The 20,075-nt window shown below is 48.2% G+C and overlaps 1 protein-coding gene across 2 annotated transcripts in view; it reads left to right on the top strand.

Moving 5' to 3' along the window:
• SHQ1 (SHQ1, H/ACA ribonucleoprotein assembly factor) overlaps positions 1-20,075 on the top strand; it is a 260,154-nt gene that overhangs the window by 210,359 nt on the left and 29,720 nt on the right. For both annotated transcript variants that reach the window (XM_085624233.1, XM_085624234.1), the window contains exon 11: positions 19,529-19,649. In XM_085624233.1, coding sequence (XP_085480359.1) covers positions 19,529-19,649 — 121 coding nt within the window. The remainder of the gene's footprint in view (positions 1-19,528; positions 19,650-20,075) is intronic.

Raw genomic sequence — 20,075 nt, 5'->3', positions numbered from 1 at the left:
TTGGAAAGCCCCCCTTCCCTGTCTGCGCGAGGTTCGCACTGTTTGCTCAGGGGGGGGGAAGAAAGAACAGTTTTGCGCCAGAGTGTCTTCGTGCGAAACATTAACTGCATTTTGTAGGTATTTTTTTTTATTAGCAGATTTTTTGGGAGCGAACCTGACGTCACATTTTATGAGCTCGGGAGATGAAGGGATTTTCCGAGAATGACCGATTGATGAGTCGGGACCCGTGGCCATATCGGCTCCGGTTCTCTCCCTCGTGCGTGTCCTCTTGTATTTATTTATTTATTTATGCATAATTATATAGCGCCTGCATTACCCAAAGGGGCCAGAGCGCTTCGCAGGAGAAGTATTTAGTTACAAGGAAAGTACAGAATAGTTCTTATTAAGGAAGAGAAAGTGCACAAGATTGTGTTTGTATCCGGCAGTGAAAAGGCTGTGGGGGGTGCGTGGGTTTTTTTTTTTTTTTTATAGGTCTGTGCCAACATTCACTTCAATGTCTCAGTTACAATATCAGTTCAAGGAGGAGGGATTTCAGGTCCGTTTTGAAGGTCGCTAGCCAGGTGGTTGTGCGTAGATTTGGAGGTAATGAGTCCAAACTCTGGTTGCGCTCGCGGAGAAGAATGGAGCCAGAAGTCATTCCTTGTTGAGGGTCTAGGGTTCTAGCAGCCATGTTCCGGGGTCTCGCGATGGTCTTAAACCTCCTGAATGCTTGAGTTTGACAGTTAACAAGGAGTGGATGTGTGCACGGTTCTAAGGTTGATGTAAGCAGTCTTGTGTATTTCCTGTGAGTTGGTAGGACCTGCGCATTGTTCGGACAACATAAACTAAAGGCTTGGTATCAAGAATGATTCTGGACACCCCCGCAGGATATGTTGGCCTATAGACCAGCTGGTTCACCGTGCCCCCCTAACCTACCAGGGAGAGAATGGTTTTCTGGCAACCACTGAACATGACCACCCTGACTGCTCAGGGATCGTGATAACAGTACAGAACCTTTCGCTCGGTCACTCCTGCTCACTTATTCGAGGAGAAATATACCGAGAATACACAGTGGGACGTTTTCAATAATATTGACTGAACCATAAAATACGTGCGCTGCACTGTTGAGTAGACCGAAGCAGATAAACGTGATCACACGCACCAGAAGCGTAAAGCGTAGATATAGTTCTACCATGGCGCTAAACAATGTATATATGCAGGCATGTAATGAGGCAGTAATCTAGTGTACTCCTACTATACGAACCCCACTCTAAGTGTACCCAAAGCGTGTGTAGGTGTGGAGCCAAGAATCCCCCCAAGGGATGTTCCAACCCCATTACCTGATGGGACAGAGTGAAGGACCCTGTCATGGCCACGAACTGGACACCCCTCACGAGATGTCAGACCACCGCGTGGTGAAGTCTCAGCTTGCACGGACCCTCCATGTCAGCGGACCCGCCTCCTCTGCTAATCCATCGGGCCGCTCATCTTTTATAATAGAACGCAGACTTGCGATGTGCGCATTGATTGGTGATGTTATGGACATACAGATAGCCCTGTCGCCCGTGGATGAAGATAGAGATGACATTTGTACGTAGTGCAAAACGAGACCTTGTCCATGAGGTTCAGGGCGTTGTGATAACGTTGTGCGTAGCTAGATGTAAAACAAGTTTAGTGTCAGGGAAACAAATCCAACATTGTTGTGTGTGCAAACGTGTGCCAAAGGTCACAGCTGGAAATGTTATTTGTGAGGCCAATGTAAGAAATAAGCTGCTTCACTACATGGGCCGGACTCGGGAATACAACATTGTATATGGCCCTGGCTTCAAAGGGCAACCAGCGGAGGGTGGCCAGCGGAGGTGTGATGGTCATTCCTTCATAAATGTAAACGTAGTGCATTTATATAGCGCTCCGCACCCCCCCTAGGGTCTCTCAGGCGCTGTGCACATACCGCTGTGGAACCCTTCCTGGCCTTTCCCTGTGAAGTGCCCACTCCTGGGCACCCCCAAGGTGAAGCCAGGCATCCTAGCGCTTTTGGGGCTGTTGTGGAGATAAAGCAAGCTATTGCCCAGAGTTGCAGAGTGGGACCCATGATTAGAATAGGCACCGAGGCAAGAATTATTGGGTCCGGGGAAATTGAGCCCAAGACCCGCCAAGGCGGGAATTGAACCCTGGTTCGGGCCAGACCTCTGCATAAGGGTCTGCCGCTCTAACCATTGAGCCACACTTCTCCACTCTTCATGTGTCCACTCCCAGCCGAACGGGGTGATATTGGCACACACATCCAGACCCCTTTACCTACTTCTGGGGCGAAGTTTAAACTTCTAAAACTTTGTGTTGTATTTTTGCTGAAGCTCTTCAAGTGACTGCACCTCCGCTGAAAAAAAGAAGTGTTTAGGATAAAAAGGGAAGGAGCAGTGCCGAAAATATGCAAATTAAATACAGGGTATTTATTAGAGGGGCGGACCGCTGAAGGCTCGAGCCAGATGCATGGCTCTGGATTAGCTCGAGCTCCACATATATCCTTGACCCCAAGACGAGCCGAGCTTTCTGCCGCTCAAACCCTGTCCATCGTCTCCAGCCCCCCAGGCCCCGTCCACTGTGTCCAGCCCCCCACCTCCTGTCCTCCGTCTCCAGCCCCCCAGGCCCCGTCCTCCGTCTTCAGCCCCCCACGCCCTGTCTTCAGTCTCCAGCCCCCCATCCCCTGTCTTCAGTCTCCAGCCCCCCATCCCCTGACCGCAGTGTCAAGCCTTCCATCCCCTGCCATCAGTCTTCAGCCCCCGTCTTCAGTCCCCCACACCTAGTCCCCCGTCTTCAACACTCACCCCCTTTCCGCAGTCTCCAGCCTTCCACCCCGTCTTCAGTCTTCAGCCCCTGCCCTCAGTCTCCAGCTCTCGTCTCCAACCCCCTGTCCTCAGTCTCCAGCCCCCATCTTCTGCCCCCCAACCCCTGTCCGCAGTTTCCAGCCCCCACCCCCTGACCTCTGTCTCCAGCCCCCACCCCCTGTCCTCAGTCTCCAGCCCTCGCTCCCCGTTCTCAGTCTCCAGCCTCCCACACCGTCCTCAGTCTCCAGCCCCCATCTGCAGCCCCCCACCCCCTGTCCGCAGTCTCCAGCCCCCCACCCCCTGTCCGCAGTCTCCAGCCCCCACCCCCTGTCCTCAGTCTCCAGCCCTCCACACCGTCCTCAGTCTCCAGCCCCATTCCCTGTCCTCAGTCTCCAGCCCTCCACACTGTCCTCAGTCTCCAGCCCCCATCTTCAGTCCCCCCACTCCCTGTCCTCAGTCTCCAGCCCTCCACACCGTCCTCAGTCTCCAGCCCCATTCCCTGTCCTCAGTCTCCAGCCCTCCACACCGTCCTCAGTCTCCAGCCCCCATCTTCAGTCCCCCCACTCCCTATCCTCAGTCTCCAGCCCTCCACACCGTCCTCAGTCTCCAGCCCCCACCGCCTGTCCTCAGTCTCCAGCCCTCCACTCCGTCCTCAGTCTCCAGCCCCCATCTTCAGCCCCCCCCACTCCCTGTCCTCAGTCTCCAGCCCCCACCGCCTGTCCTCAGTCTCCAGCCCTCCACACCGTCCTCAGTCTCCAGCCCCCAGCTTCAGCCCCCCCCACCCGCTGTCCTCAGTCTCCAGCCCCCACCGCCTGTCCTCAGTCTCCAGCCCTCCACACCGTCCTCAGTCTCCAGCCCCCATCTTCAGCCCCCCACCCCCTGTCCTCAGTCTCCAGCCCCCACCAGTCCTCAGTCTCCAGACCTCGCTCCCCGTTCTCAGTCTCCAGCCCCCATCTTCAGCCCTACACTCACTGTCCGCAGTCTCCAGCCCTCGCCCCCCCCCCCCCCCCCCCATGCATCAGAGGCGGTGCTCCCAGCGCTGCTCACTTCTGTCGGTTTGCAGGCGGCTTGACAGTGAAGTGCATTCAGGGTGCTGTGAAAGTGCTTGGAGAGGGGTGTTACACTGATACCTTTCTCTAAGCACTTTCGCAGCCCTCTGCAGGGTCCTGGTGTCGGCCCACTGGAGGTGCCACCTGCCCTGGGCGTGAAGCACAGCGCGCGCTCCGTGTGGGTTCTGTGTGACCGTCTGCCATGGACTTAACTTGTGTCTTGTCACCTCCGTGGCTTCTCCAGACGCTGGTTTTGTTAATCTGTGTAGTTCATTCACTGACGTTTTGGGCCTTTCCTGCAATCAGTCTATTTTAAGAGCGGGGAAGAGCAGCTTAATTTGTAAAAAACCGTAGTGCCGGGGCTCTCGACAGGATCCGTTGCCCCTGGCAGCACCAACACACTACTAATGATCACACTCTTAAAAGTGTGACAATTCATACTATCACAAGCCCCCAGAGCTACAAGAATGGCTTTGGAGGCAAATACTAATAATTGCAAATTAAATTGACATTATAAACAGAAGTTATTGTGCACGTTCCTGAATTGGCAGACGCCACTACCATGTAGCAGACAGTCATAGGCCCCGGTGCTGGCAATTAAGTGCCGGTGCTGAGCACCGGCACAAATTAAGCACTGGGAAGAGGCTGATATTAACAATAGAAAAGAGCCCCTCTTGCTGTCCTGTAACAGAACTTTCTATTTATTTTTTAATAACTTGATTTAACATGATAATGTGTATTTAAGATAGTGTGCTGATGTAGCTCCTCAAAGAACTAAGGGCAAACGGCCAGTTGCCCACCCACACTCTGCTGTGCCCACCGAGGCTCTCATGGCCGGGTCTGAGCACCGGCAGTTTTTAGGTCTCGCCTTGCTATCGCGTAAGCGATCGCAAAGCGAGACTATTGTAAAGGGGCTTTTCAAAGTGCTCCCAAAAGCGGATTGCATGGCTAGCACGTGCACAATCACGCGCTTGGTGCCGCCATGCACTTCGCCTTTTGGGAGCACTTCAAAGGGTCCGCTCCCCCGCCTGGAATGCGCTCCCCCGCCAAGCGCGCGCGCCAGGCTTGTCTTGTTTAGTGTCAGTGCGTTCGGTTTCACTTTCACTGCTGCTAGTTAACAATGCTATCCCTTCTTTGCCTTTAAAAAGTCGTTGTTGGGAATGTCTGTTAAAATAAATATGCATAACTACATCATGCCTATACATCGACGTTATTAGATACTAATGTACATATGAGCCCAGCCATGCCAGTGTGCTGTAGGAACGGAAAATAAAACCGTATATTGTACTTGTAAGACCTGGGGTCTCCAGGCCCTAAGGGGGTAACGTGACACGAGCGGCTGGGCACCCAAAGGCCTGTGTGTTAAGCAACCATACAACACGCACATCCCCTGAAGCAGTAACCGCACACAATAAGGGACGCCACACAGTAAGGTGAATGCAAGTTAATCAGATTTATCTAATCAAAGGAGCACGCACAATATCTTACAGGGCAATGTATCCTAACTTGTACACATTAACATTATAGGCAATGCATCTTAACTGGTACCCATTAACATTTGCATTTCCGCCTCTTATTACGATTACCTCAGCAACCCCATGCGGAATGACCTTCACTAGTGCTGCAGGACACCCTATGACGCTAAGGCGTCGCTCTTACACGGAGCGCCTGGCACTTGAGGCCTCAACTGGAGAATGGAGCGCTTGAGGACACAAACGGAGGGTACACGCTATTTGGACTGGGCACTCATTGAGCACTTGTGAATACACATTAAGGGTCAGCGCTACTTAACCATAGAACGCATTGAGTACTTGTGAATACACATGAAGGATCAGCACTACGTAAACCTAGAACGCATTGAGCACCTGTGAATACAAATGACGGATCAGCGTTACTTAAACATAGAACGCATTGAGCACTTGTGAATACACATGAAGGATCAGCGCTACGTAAACATAGAACGCATTGAGCACCTGTGAATACAAATGACGGATCAGCGTTACTTAAACATAGATCGCATTGAGCACTGGTGAATACGAATGAAGGCTCAGTGCTACTTGGACTTAGAACACATTGAGCATTTGGGGAATACAAATGAGGGCTCAGCGCTACTTAACCATAGAACGCATTGAGCACTGGTGAATACGAATGAAGGCTCAGTGCTACTTAGACTTAGAACACATTGAGCACTGCAAGTCACACGGACGGCAGTCCTCAGTTACAGGCAATCCCACGGAGGGGAAACTCTCAGTACGGAGGGAAATCCCACGGAGGGGGAACTCAGTACGGAGGGAAATCCCACGGAGGGGGTACTCACAGTCTCTGCATGCGGTGTCGCTCCCACGTGGCAGAGGGCGCACTGGCCTTCTCAAGACTTCCGGGGAGCGGGGGGGGCGAGTCTCAGGCCGCCACACGGCCGCGCTACCTCCCAGCCCCCGGGGGTTACCTTTGTCTCGTCGCTCGGCTCCGCTCCGGGCCCTTCGCCCGGTACGTGCAACGGCGCGGGAAACGTCACAAATCCTCTCTCCTCCTCCTCACGCTGCGACGGCAGCAGCGGGGCCCCGGGCTTCTCCGCGGGCCCCGACTCGGCCCTGTCACGTCACTGAGGCCTACGGGCCGCGGCGGTGTTCACGCTGCTGGTCCTCGCACCGGGGGGGTCACAAATTATGCGGGAGCTCGGCCAGCTCCGCGCTCGATGACAGGTCAATGTAGGGGATTCCAGACCAGGTTGGGAAGCGCGGGAAACACAGCACTAGTACCTGGTTGATCCCCTGCAGTCGACAATCAATCGCCACAGAACGTTTCAATATGCAGCTCGTTGTCATGAGGTTCCAGCATTCAGTTCTGGTCATGGAGTTTCAGTATTCAGTTCTGGTGGCGCAGATGATACTGGCGCCCTTGGGGTTCTGTTCCTGGGGGGTAGGGAATGAGTTGGCGACTAGGACCTTCCTAGTCAGGCTGGGCAGAGGTTCCCTGGGTCCTCCTACTGCTGGGCAAGATCAGTGGGTTTCACAGGATCCCTCACTCACTTAAGAGGCAGCACCTAAATCCTGTCACTCTCAGAGGCATAAGTCCCTGGCTAGGCCCTACCGCCTACACTCCTGCGTGGATTCTCCAGCTCTGCTTCACCCCAACTGGCCAACTAACTGGAAAAAGTACCCTCCCTCACTTATGTATCCCTAGGTCAGGTGACCTCTAGCCAAGGCGGCAAAAGTAAAAACCACACCTCCCTTCTAGAAGGTTCCAGCACATTCCAGGAGCTTCCCCATTCTACCTATGGGACAAAAAAGGCGGGCTGGTGTCGCAACATTGTTGTGGGGTTCCAGCCAGCTCCTGGCAGCTAGGGTGCTACTAGAAAGGCCACTCTGCAGTAGCAGGGGCCTGTGGCAGCCATCTTGGGAGAAGGGAGCACCTGCACCTTAACACTGGTTGGCAATGAAAAGGCGCCCGGAGACCTAAGTCCAACATCAAAAATGAGGGTGGAAAAAATGAGGCACGATCAAAAAATAGATGGGGAGACCACCCTAAGGCTGACAGGTCCAACAGTACTGGCCACTCATCCTTTTAGAAGCATTTCTGTTCGTTCGTGAATATAAAGCACCCCCAATTTACTTTTTTGAATGAGTGTCACATCTACTCTGTTCACTCCCTCCCACCCTGCCAACGTTTTCTGGGGTACTTAGCACACTGTGCCTCAACCCTGGCCTAACCCAATACAACAGCAGGGCCCGGCGTGAAATCGTTCATTTCCACCAACAAACGCGCGTTTCCGCCTGTAAAACCTCCTTTGGGAGGTTCTGGATTTTGAAGCCGTCCCTGAATACCATTGAGTTGGGTAACAATAAACATCAGTTATTGCTCGCCTTGAGACCCAAGGGTGATACGTGCGCTGTACGAATACACGTGTTCTGGTATGTTATATTCACAGCCGTTAAAAGCCAGAAATATTTGCTCCACTGACCTAAAGTACTGCCCCTCTGTCGCTCGCACAGTCTCTTGTCCACTCTGCCTTTCAGCCTCTATCTCGTCACGCGTCGGTTTCTTGTCCTCTGTCCCTCGCCGTCTCTTACTTTCTCTCAATTTCGCTCTCTCTTTCCGCGTCTCTGTCTCGCGCGCACACTGATCGCCTTTATTATTGGGTGGAATCATCGATTTTCTGAAGCAGATTTAAATTAAAGGTGATGCAAATGCATGGTGTTCTCCAACGGTTAGACACTTATAGTGAGTAACCCTTTAAGGTACCTCAGTGAGTTCCGCATTGGCGGCTGAGATTTGGGTTCAGTCTGCAGGTCACTGATCTAGATCTCGCCTAACTCGCCTTTTCGTACTTCCGAGGTCATGTCATTGAATGTTTGAGTCGAGTGTTTGCTATATTTATCGACTGCAGGGATACAAAATAGCACAGTGGTGACCAAACCAGCACACATCCATTTGCTGGCTGATTGATTAGTCGCTTTTCCTTTCGATAACTATCTTTTCCCCTGTGTGCCCCAAAGCGCCTGCGACCTACTGAAAAGTGGTTCGCAGCGCTTTACAAAACCCCCAAACAGAAAACAGTTTGTTGCCCCAGTGCACGTAAGTGATCCAGTTCAGGCATCAAACATCTAATTGGGACACTCCATTTTTTTCTGAATTTTGTCAGCTAATATCATTGAGACGCGTGGAGATTTGCCCACGACCCCACAATTTCATAAAGTACGGAACCGGGATTATAGAGGTTTCCTGTTATATCGGAAGTTAGTTAAGAGTTTAACCGGAAGGACCACATCCCATTCTTGAGCAACAGGTGTTTATGAAAGAAAAACCTACGTTTGCATTACATCTCATATGAAGCTTTAGTTGAATTATTTGTCACCTCCCTGTCTGATGCTTGCGTTGCGCTGCTGCACCATTTGGTCGTATGAACACTTGATAAAGGAATTAAAATTAAACAGCAAAATGAAATTAACCAGTTTTCCCCCCACATTTCATTTGATTGTTGAGCCCTCTGCAAATATGTCAATGAAACTTGAAAGCTGACCACTAGATCTTACTACGACCTGGTGGTCACAGCCTTTTATCTTTCAGATGTTGATAAAATGCGCTTGATTGAGGTACAATGGTAACACCTGTTCTTTACAACACGACCAAGCGGCAACAGTCTACTAACAGGTGTTTGGTATAAGAACACACTGCTGCACGCCACACACTGCTGCACGCCACACACTGCTGCACGCCACATACTGCTGCACGCCACACACTGCTGCACGCCACATACTGCTGCACGCCACATACTGCTGCACGCCACACACTGCTGCACGCCACACACTGCTGCATGCCACACACTGCTGCACGCCACACACTGCTGCACGCCACACACTGCTGCACGCCACACACTGCTGCACGCGTAACACTGCTACACGCCACACACTGATGCACGCCACACACTGCTGCACGGCACACACTGTTGCATGCCGCTGCACGCCACACACTGCTGCACGCCGCACACTGCTGCACGCCGCACACTGCTGCACGCCGCACACTGCTACACAAAACACTGCAGCATGCCACACACTGCAGCACGCCACACACTGCAGCACGCCACACACTGCTGCACGCCACACACTGCTGCATGCCGCTACACGCCACACACTGCTGCACGACTCACACTGCTGCACACTGCTGCACGCCGCACACTGCTGCACGCCGCACACTGCTGCACGCCACACACTGCAGCACGCCACACACTGCAGCACGCCACACACTGCTGCACGCCACACACTGCTGCACGCCGCACACTGCTGCACGCCGCCCACATCTGCTGCACGCCGCACAATGCTGCACGCCGCACACTGCTCCACTCCACACACTGCTTTTATGCAAGTTTATGCTACTGACATTGTACATGACAATGCCTTTTGTTTGTTTTAAGACCAAAACATAAATAAAAGAATTGTAATTTTACAATGCCAATAGCTCAAACTCTTATAAATGCGAGACCTATTGCATTGCAAATGCTTGTTTTAAGGGGGCGTCGAAGCGGGTCTCTATCGGGCTCTGTTTTGTGTCCAGGCACAGGCGGTCCGTTTTCTTCCCGGACTGCAGTGAGAGCAGGCACATCGATGTCCCCCCCGCATGCTCACACTTCTCACTAGTGGAGAAGTTACGGCATGACGTCAGGCCAGGTGAGGTTGTAGGGGAAGGGAAATCCTTTAAAGAGAGTCACTTTCTCTCTGGATTTCCTTTCTCCTTTGAAACTCAGGAGCTGCAACATTGTCGTGGTGTCACCAGGGCTTTAAGTGGAAGATTTTTCAATATTATATACAAGCCATAGTTGCTGCTTATTTATCTTATGCAACTAACAGCCATTGACAAAGCCAATAGTCCTGACTTGTAGGTATGATGTGACTTGTATCATATATCTGGACGCAATGATAGGAAAAGCAAAATGCAAGTCGCGCGGCACACTGTGCTACACACAGATTTTTAGCTTACGTGTTTTTAAGCCACACTCTTAATTACATTGACCACAACCCTTTGAGAGACCCCCAGTTTTTTCATCCCACTTAAAGCCCTGCTGCAGGGTGCACTAATGCCCCATCCTTGACCGAATCAACGCAATACAGATGGAGATAGTAGGTCACGGGAAAATCAAACGGCTAATTCTGGTAAACACTTACTGGCACCCAAACGGGAAAAAAATTGGCGCAAAATCCCTGGTGTCAGAACTGATGAAACTTATCACTGAAGTGGACATATCAAATGATATTGTATCAGGAGACTTTAATATGTTCCTTTCAAGGAGCCCCGGGAACGGTCAGCCTGCAGACAATCAATTGCTTGAATGGGGGGGTCCCACCTCGGAAGAGTGCACGTGGGGAAAACAAACTAAGCTATCCAAAGACCTACTAATGGATTTAACAAGTTTGGGCTTGATAACATTAAATGGGCGAACACCTGGTGACCGCCCCCAAGCAGCAACTTACCGCAACTCCATGGTTAGTACTGCGATACACTACACTCTCTTATCCTACTCACTTTTCAAATTAGTAAGCGATTTTAAGATTGAAATGTCAGATTGTAGCGACCACAAGAGCTGACCCTGACAGCACAGGGAACAGCACTTACCTTCCCAATCGAAGCCAAAAATGTAATGGTCTCATCAAACTGCAAAAGAATTAAATGTAAAACGAGCGACCCGGAATTTTTTTTGGCAGAGGCTAAAACTTGCTGGGAAGAAATGAAACTACAGAATGATAGTATAAATGCCTGGGAGGATTTCTTGAAAAATTTTGGACCAGCTATCTCCAAATTAAAACCATCAAAAGCAATTAATGCTAAAAACAACCAAAATGAATTACCCACCAGGCCCATAAATAGTAAAAAAAAAAAAACTAAAAAAATCCATCCCCCAACAACCCAAACCGGCAAATTAAGGCAAATAAAAAGCGACATTAATAGAACACTCCGCAGACTCAGTAAAAAGGGTCCCGACAGCAGCACACAGATGGAGCTGAGGAAGTTAAAACGCAGTAAGAACAGGATCATTTGGCGAATAAAACAGAAAAACACAGAAACAACATGGGCTAAATTGCTATACGACGCAAAAACTAATAATAGCACAAGATTCTGGCACACAGTAAACAACATAGAGAATCCTAAGGCTCCCGAAATAAACTCCCACATAACTGAGGAGGCCTGGGTCAAACACTTGGTGCGCTACTTCAATAAAGAAGCTGATGAAACAAAACAAAATGCTGCGGTCCGGCAGCTAGATCTGGAGGCCCTAAAACACCCAGTCGAGGAGACCAATTTCCCAGGTACAACAAAACAGATCAAGAAAAGAATCGCGAAAGGCAGGAAAGAGGGGGGCCCCTGGGCCAAACGGAATTTCCCCAATTCTTTACAAACAGGACCCAAATTATTGGGCAGAGCAACTGCACCCTCTCTTCAAGAACATCTGGAATGCAGAACGAATCCCCAACTCTTGGAAGGGATCAATTATCTCCCCGCTCTACAAAAAAGGCAATAGGAGCCAAGCAAAGAACTACAGGCTCATCGCTCTAATAGATATAGACGCCAAATATTTTGCGGGACTCTTATTAGATAAACTTACCTTATGGGCATCAGTGAAAAGTTTAATTCCCATTAACCAGACAGGCTTTCAAAAATGCACAGGTACAACGACAAATATTCTAGCGCTCTCTCTTTTAATAGATGCCACCATAAAACTTAAAAAAAACACTATTTGTCTGTTTTATTGATTATTCGTCCACTTTCGACAGTATAGATAGAGGGAAACTCTGGGCTAAATTATCAGGCTGAGAAATAGACCCAAAAATTCTGAATCTACTAATTTTACTCCTTTCTGAGACATGGATTCAAATAAAGCTGGGGACAGGCAATTTTTATCAAGGGAAATAACCAAGGGGCTGAAGCAGGGCTGCGTCCTCGCCCGACCCTGTTCAATCTCTTGATGTCTGACCTCTCGGCAGAGCTTGATAATTGCAACCGTCACGCCCCAAATCTAGGGGGCCTTACACTGTTGAATCTTCTGTACGTGGACGATTTAATATTTATTAGCTGAACCCCAGTAGGCCTCCAACACCTTATAAATACGACAATCAGCTTTTCCGATAAGAACGGGCCAAGTATAAACCTAGAAACATCAAAGGTGGTGATACTAAATCAAAAATGCAAAAAACATCAACCTCAGTGGGTTCAAAACTGTCTATGCTGGCAGTCCCTGAATCTTGAACCTACCTCTATTTTAATACACACGATCTACCTCAAACAGAACCTTAACCTCACATTACCAACCTCGAACGGCCGAACCAACCTCAGGAAAGAAACCTGAAACTTGGATCTTAAAATCACCCTAATGCGAAGAGTTGAAGTCTTCAGGGTTGCGACTGTAACAGAGCGCACTAACCAAACAAAACAGTTGATGTGACAAAGAAGTTATATAAGAGAACACTTTAATGACTGGTATCCTTTTTAAGAACATTTCTACAGGAATGTATAAGTGTGAATGTACTAACCATGAGTGCGCTCCCGTATCGATCAATAGGGGTCTATAGTGTGCTAGACAAGATATGCAGAAGCAGTGAGGCGGGGGAAAGTAACTATATAGATGCTCTGGCGTACAGAACCCTCGTGTTCCAGGGGGAAGCGGAGCCGGATCTTTGCTGTCGCACGTCCAGAATTCTATGTGTAGGAACCGGGGGGGGGGAGTTTGGGGGGGGGGGTTAGTGTCTTTTGTGTCATGTTAGTAATGTATGTCAGGTACGCCTGCTTTGATTCTACCCACTGCACTCCACCCTTTCTAAACCTTTCCCTCTACACTTTTGCATTCGAGGGAGGGAACGACATTAGGTCTTGGGAGGGAGCAGAGATGAGGGGCCAACGGGGGGCGACACAGTTAGCACACACCCGATGTCCCAAAGAGGGGAGGAGCAATACCGAACAGAAAGGGAAAATGACCTTGGCTAAACAACCAACACCCAGCATAACAAAATGGCAATAGACGGTCCGAAAACACTAACGTCCAACCTAAAGAAAGTCTCCCTAAATGTTAAAGGTCTTAATCACCCAGTTAAAAGAAAAAAAATACTAGATTGCCTAGCTAAAACTAAAGCAGATATCTACAGGAGACCAGACTATCCTTTGACGATGCAGAACGGATTAGGGCGAGATGGGTTGGACAGATGGCCTGCTCTCCAGCCGTAGGGAAGAAACGGGGCGTGATCACTCTGATAAATAAGAACTCCAAAATAAGTATGGAAGAACAACAAAGCCATGAGGAAGGGAGAGCACTTGACGCATTTGAAAAGGGGGGAAGAAAACATACACGTGCTCAAGATCTACGGGCCAAACTCTGATGATTCCGACTTTTGGGAGGGCATCTCTAAAAGGTTGGAGACACTCCCACAAAATGACCTAACGGTGGTGGCAGGTGGCTTCAATATGGCGTTAGATTTCACTCTAGACAGCCAATCACAGTGCCAGTCACTACCCCCAGGTGCACACACCGTACTAAAAAATGTATGTACCAGGTTTAATCTTAAAGACCCATGACGGCTACGACACATGAGATTACACTTTTTTTTCCAACCCACACAACTCATACAGCAGAATAGATTACATACTGATCACAGGAACACACACCCACTTAATAGAACACACAGACATAGCCACGAGAACTGTCTCAGACCACTCCTGCATTAGCCTACTGCTGTGCGAGCGCCACAGTGAGGATCATCCACGAAGATGGAGATTCAACAGCGATGTCTTGTCAGACCAGAGCAACAGAACCAAAATAGAGGAGGCCATTAAGGAATACATTAGTTTTAATGACACTGCAGACACAGATCCTAAAACCATGTGGGATGCATTAAAAGCCACAATTAGGGGGACAATTATGGACATTAAAGCCAAGATTAACAGAAACGCGAAGGCACAGTTGAGACAACTGGAAAGGGATATCCAAAGATGAGAGGCAATCCATATCTCAGACTCCAAGAACGCTTGTGCACTTACAGAACTCACAAAGAAGAAATACAAATTCAACAGAATTTTGAGCGAAAGAGCTGGTATGTGGATAAACAAATTTAAAGCAATAAACCTATGCGAGGCCAATAAAGCGGGAAAGCTCCTGGTCTCTTACCTAAAACATAGACAAAGACAGCATACCATCTCATCGATCACAGACTCACAAAATATCACACACACAAGACATAAGGAAATACTCTGAACATTTAGTGAATTCTATCAAGACCTCTATAAAAAAGATGAAACGCTGGATGAAAATGGGTGCATCGAGTACCTAAACAGACTAAACCTCCCAAAGATAACACCAGATGAAGCACACACTCTAGGACGGGAGATAAGCGCAACTGAAATTGAGATGGCAGTTAAGTCTCTTAAAGTTAACAAGGCACCCGGGCCAGATGGATACACAGCCACCTGTTATAAGACTTTCTTAACTCACTTACTACCTACTTTGAAAAAAGTATTTAACCACTGCGAGGGGGCGGGGATGGTCTCACATACCATGTCCAAAGCGAATATAATAGTTATCCCCAAGGAAGGCAAAAACAATCAGATGCCCCAAAACTACAGGCCGATCTCTCTGATTAACGTTGATTGCAAGATATACGCAAACATTCTGGCAACAAGGCTTAATAAAGTACTACCACAACTGATGAGTAACACACAAGTTGGTTTCCTCAAGACACGCATGTCACACGATAACACCAGACTTTTATGCCACATACTAGATAGGGCCGCCAAGTCCGACAAACCAGCGGTGACCATCACACTAGATGCAGAGAAGGCGTTTGATAGGGTATCGTGGCACTTCCTGGAGCGTGGCATGCAGACTTTCAACCTGGGGAACTCTTTCACGCGGAAAGTTATGGCACTATACGAAAAACCCAGTGCTGGTATCGCAGTCAATGGGGCTGTCTCAGAGCCCTTCACCCTGCAGCGAGGGAGTAGGCAAGGTTGCCCCCTGTCCCCCTCACTGTTCCTACTGGCCCTGGAACCACTGATTAGGGACATCGAGGCCGATGAAGAGATGAAAGGGGTCACCATCAATGAGCTGACAATCAAACTAGCCGCATACGCGGATGACAATCTCATTGTCACAGAAAGCCCTAAATCCTCCATCACTGCCCTCATGGAATCCAAAGATAAGTACTCATCCCTCTCCGGTTACAAGCTAAACAAAGACAAATCAGAATGTAAACCACTCAATATACACACCACAAGAGACATACTGGGTGATTCGGGCCTTGCCTGGCAGACTGGTTTCGTAAAATACCTGGGTATATACTTTGGGAATTACCTCAAAAACACACTGGAACAAAATGAAAAACTAATGCTGGACAAGGTAAAGACGCTGCTGGAGGGCCTGTCACCCAAATTCATAACATGGTGGGGGAGGATAGAGACAGTAAAGATGATGGTCACCCCAATGGTCAACTACCTGGCAAATATGCTGCCTCTAATACTCACTGACGACTTCCATCGCAAACTAGATAAGATGCTGAATAATTTCATCTGGCGGGACAAGAAAGCAAGGATTAGCCTTAAAAAACTAAGATTGGGGAAAAAATTGGGGGGGTTAAACCTGGCGGATTTCAAAACTTTCCAAACGGCCTTCTTGACAAAACAAGGGGGTTATTGGATCCTGCCAAACCAGGAATACACACCAGTATGGCTGGGACTAGAGAGAGCCATACTAAACAACCTCGAACCCTTAACGCTACTAACAGCCAATAAACATATGCTAGCAGCAACCCCAATACTCAAAAATACGAGAAACACCCTACTGAAGGTAGACCAGAAGATGGAACACAGCATAAAAAACTCGAGATGGGAATCTTTGTGGGCAAATGCAAAGATAAAATACAGGGGCAGAGCGCTCTCTATGGACTTGTGGGGGAAAACCGGTATCTCCCACCCTATCCAACTCGAAGAGGGAGGCAATCCCACCACTTTCAGGATGCTAAAAATCAAACATAACTTACCAGACATAGAACTATATAACTTCTTAAAAATCAAAACAGCACTGAGCAAAGCGAAGCTTTCGGATACCAAGCCGTCAATCATCCAATATATGACCAACCTGAACAGAATAGGGCACCAGGTATCTCACCTCTATCGACTCCTACGGCCCGGCTCAACCAAACTTAATGAAAAGACACGGAAATACTGGGAGGCCCAACTTGGAGAGACACTTAGCGAAAAAGAGACCCAGATGCTTTGGTCCTCCCCCACACAAAGTAAAATCACCCCGGTACTAGCTCAGACAAAGTTCTGGACACTACACAAAATCTACTGGACCCCGGCGCGCCTGGCGACCCTGGGACTGAACACCAATGACCAGTGCTGGAATTGTAATAAGGGAAAAGGGGACCTGGCCCATCTCATATATTACTGTCCCAAAGTCAAATCATTCTGGGAGAAGATCTTCGCCTTTTTAAACAACATGTTAGGTTGTACTCTTAAAATGAAGTTTGCCACTCTGGTAACTGCCTTCATTAGAACAGATGCAGACTCACAACAAGACAGAGACCTACTGGATCTCCTACTAACAGCAGGTGTAAAAATGATACTCCACAAATGGAAAGACACCTCCAAGGCAACGTTTAAGGGATGGCTCAACTGGGCGACGTATCTCAGAGGAGCGGATACAGTGGCCCTACGAGACTCACCGTGGAGACAGCCCTGCAGAAAAATGTGGGCATCCCTGGACAAGTATCTAGACCCTTATGACCCGCCCTGAAAAGGCCTAGTATAACTACCAGATTAGCAACCCTCATTAGACAATAGCGAGTAGGCTAATTCTCCCTGTACGCGATACCTCTTCTCTCTCTCCGCTCTGGTCCCTCTCCCTGTCCCTCTCTTTGCTTTCTCTGACCCATACGAGGACAGGGGTTGGGGGGGCAGCCAAAATAGGCAAACTGTACTACAATTAACAAAGTCAATGTGGGCTGCCCTGTAACAACAAGCGATGCAGAGTACATGTTATATGTATGCGATATGTTATATGTTTAAATGTCATATGCTGTTTTAAAAAAAATATATATATATATACTGAAATAAAAAAAAAAGAAACAGAGGGATATCTCTGGCCGTTGCATTAAAGAGCATCAAACACAAAATAACGGGTCCAAACTTAATCCCTTTGCTAGAAGTATTACAAGCAAGATTGCTACCGTCTATAACTTATGGCAGTGAATGCATGAGAGGGAGAGACGAGACCACCTTGGATAAAGTGGAGTCCAAAGGAATGCAAATAATAATCAACCTCCCACAGTACACTTCGCCAGCACAACTAAGGCTTGAGTTCGGCCTCCAAAAACAACAAATAGCACACAAGGGTGCCTACACCAAATGTTGGCACAAAATAAAGGGAGCTGAGACGGGTACTCTGAATTCATATCTATGGAAAGAGCTGGAAAGGAATAAAGACTGCCTAGCAATGGTCTATCTCCAGACAGCAATAAGCTCTCTTGCATTACAAGACCTCTGGGAAGTGAACGGGACCCACAAATCTTTCAAGCAGCTCGTAAACAAAACAGTGAAGACACTATCTCTGGAAGAAGATAAAGCCACACTCACCAGGAGGGCCCATGGGTGGTTTGTCATCCAGACTTGTACCAGGTCCCTACCACAAGCTTATTTGGGAATAGGGCTTTCACGGACTGTGAAGGAATCTTTCCTGCAATTGAGGATGGGAGTCCTACCAGCAAAAGAGCATCTCCCCCCATGGAAACGTTTGGAAATAACAGCGAACTGTATACTCTGCGGTGACCAAAAAGTGGACGTTTTGCATTTACTGTGCAGCTGCAAAGGTCTAGAGAAAGAGCGAAGACTATTATTAAAACAGCTCTGGAACCAAAGACGGCTTCGAACACGCAGACAAACATTAAAAGCCTGTTTTGCAGGAGGAGACATTCAGTTAGTTTGTAGATTGGTACATTTCATGACAATAGCAAAAACCATGTTAAATCCTTCTGCTAGTAAATGATTTGACTAAAAACGCCAACATTTAAATTCAGATCTGTAATCTTTATCTGTTAAGCAGTCTTCTTGTTAGATTTGGTATGAATTTTTAGGGTATAGCAAGTAGAAAAAGCATAAGTTAATATTTGTCAATTGGAAACCCTCTGCTTTTCAATTTTTAATCTAGGTTTGATTAAAGAGATTTTATAATTTTTATTTGTAGTAAATAGTATAAACATAAAAGTATAAACACATTAACCCCTTCAGTGCCCGCCCCTTTCCCCGCCCAGTGCCGGCCGTTGCATTAGCGGGCGGGGTCTATGACGAGCTGGACTCGTCATGGGCACAGCGCCACCGCGGCCCATGACGAGTCCAGCTCGTCATGGGCACTGAAGGGGTTAAAATTCAACAAACGGTCTTAAATTAACCATTCTAATGAAATGAGTTGTTTTATGTGTTTTTGCAAAGGTGCTTTCTTTTGTATTTTTAACTTAATTGCAAAGATTTTTATCGATCACGCAATAAAGACAAATTTCAATTTCCATCCTTGAAACTCTCCATGTGTTTGATGCTCCACGTTGTTGTCTTTGTAACAGAACGGCTTTGAATTGGACCATGTTTTGCCTTTGCCTATCTCACTTTTATCGCCTTTCCCTTTAGTTTTGATCTCTTTCACATTGACATGCACTTTCTTCCTGTACTTCTGTGCAGTCATGTCTGAAGGGGCTACTAAAAATGGGCTCTTATGATTCCTGCGGGCTCCCGGCTCGTCCCTCCCTTTTTGTGAACTCCATCCTGTGCTATGAATTTGTCACCTATTCCTTTTCAAGCTCTTATCCCACGCTGGGCCCCACAACTGCCGATCCCCTTGACTCCGAGTCTAGAGGGTGGACAATTGTTGAGATTTTTCTTGAGTCCCACTTGACCAAATCTGTGGATTACCGATCATCTAGGAATGTGGCTTCTTATTGAAAAGATTGGAGCAGTTTCTCTGTCATGAACTCATTGGATATGATGCTGTTGTGTGGGCCGGGTACCCCTGTGTCTTCTTGTAGTGTGCGCTAAAGCATTCCTCAATTTTGCAGTAGAAATGGTCACTAATAAAATATTGTTTTTAGACTTTTCCTTTCTTTTTTAAGGTCTCTTTTAACCATAGTCTCATCTTCTTCCAATTTCCTGTAGGTAAAGCAGCAGTTTTGAAATGTTACTTACAAATACACCGCATTTTTCAAGAGAATGACCCAGCCTACATCCTCAACGATCTCTACATCACCGACTACTGTATCTGGATCCAGAAAGTCAAGTAAGTTTCACCTGCTGGGGGTGAGACCGTCTCTAGACCACTTCCTGTTTCTGATGGTCACCTCAAAAGTAGGTAGTACCTCTGGGTGTGGCTGACCGGAGGTCTGTGGCTAGTCCTCCAAATGGACCTGATCCCCCAACATGTAGCCGATAATTGAGCATGGCTGAGTCGGGGGGTGGGAAGCTGATCTCCTTGGGTGTGTCTGATCCCATGGCTGGGGTGTGTCTGACCCTAGACTGTGCCCATTTCTTGCGCTTGGCTGGTTCCTGCTATGTGTCTTATCCCTGTGTAAGGCAGATATTACATTTATTAGAAGAAGGGTCCATTTTTCGCAGATGAGTGACTGTTTCCTCTATTGCCATTCTTTTCAGTCAATAGACAGAAGCGGCCTTCGCTGTTTTGTGGATAGTTAACTCCTGCTGGCAC

This window comes from Triturus cristatus, chromosome 9, assembly GCF_964204655.1.
Source record: "Triturus cristatus chromosome 9, aTriCri1.1, whole genome shotgun sequence".
In the NCBI taxonomy this organism is placed as follows: domain Eukaryota; kingdom Metazoa; phylum Chordata; class Amphibia; order Caudata; family Salamandridae; genus Triturus; species Triturus cristatus.
The sequence above is the reverse complement of the archived record's forward strand: the minus strand, read 5'-3'. Positions and strand labels throughout refer to the sequence as shown.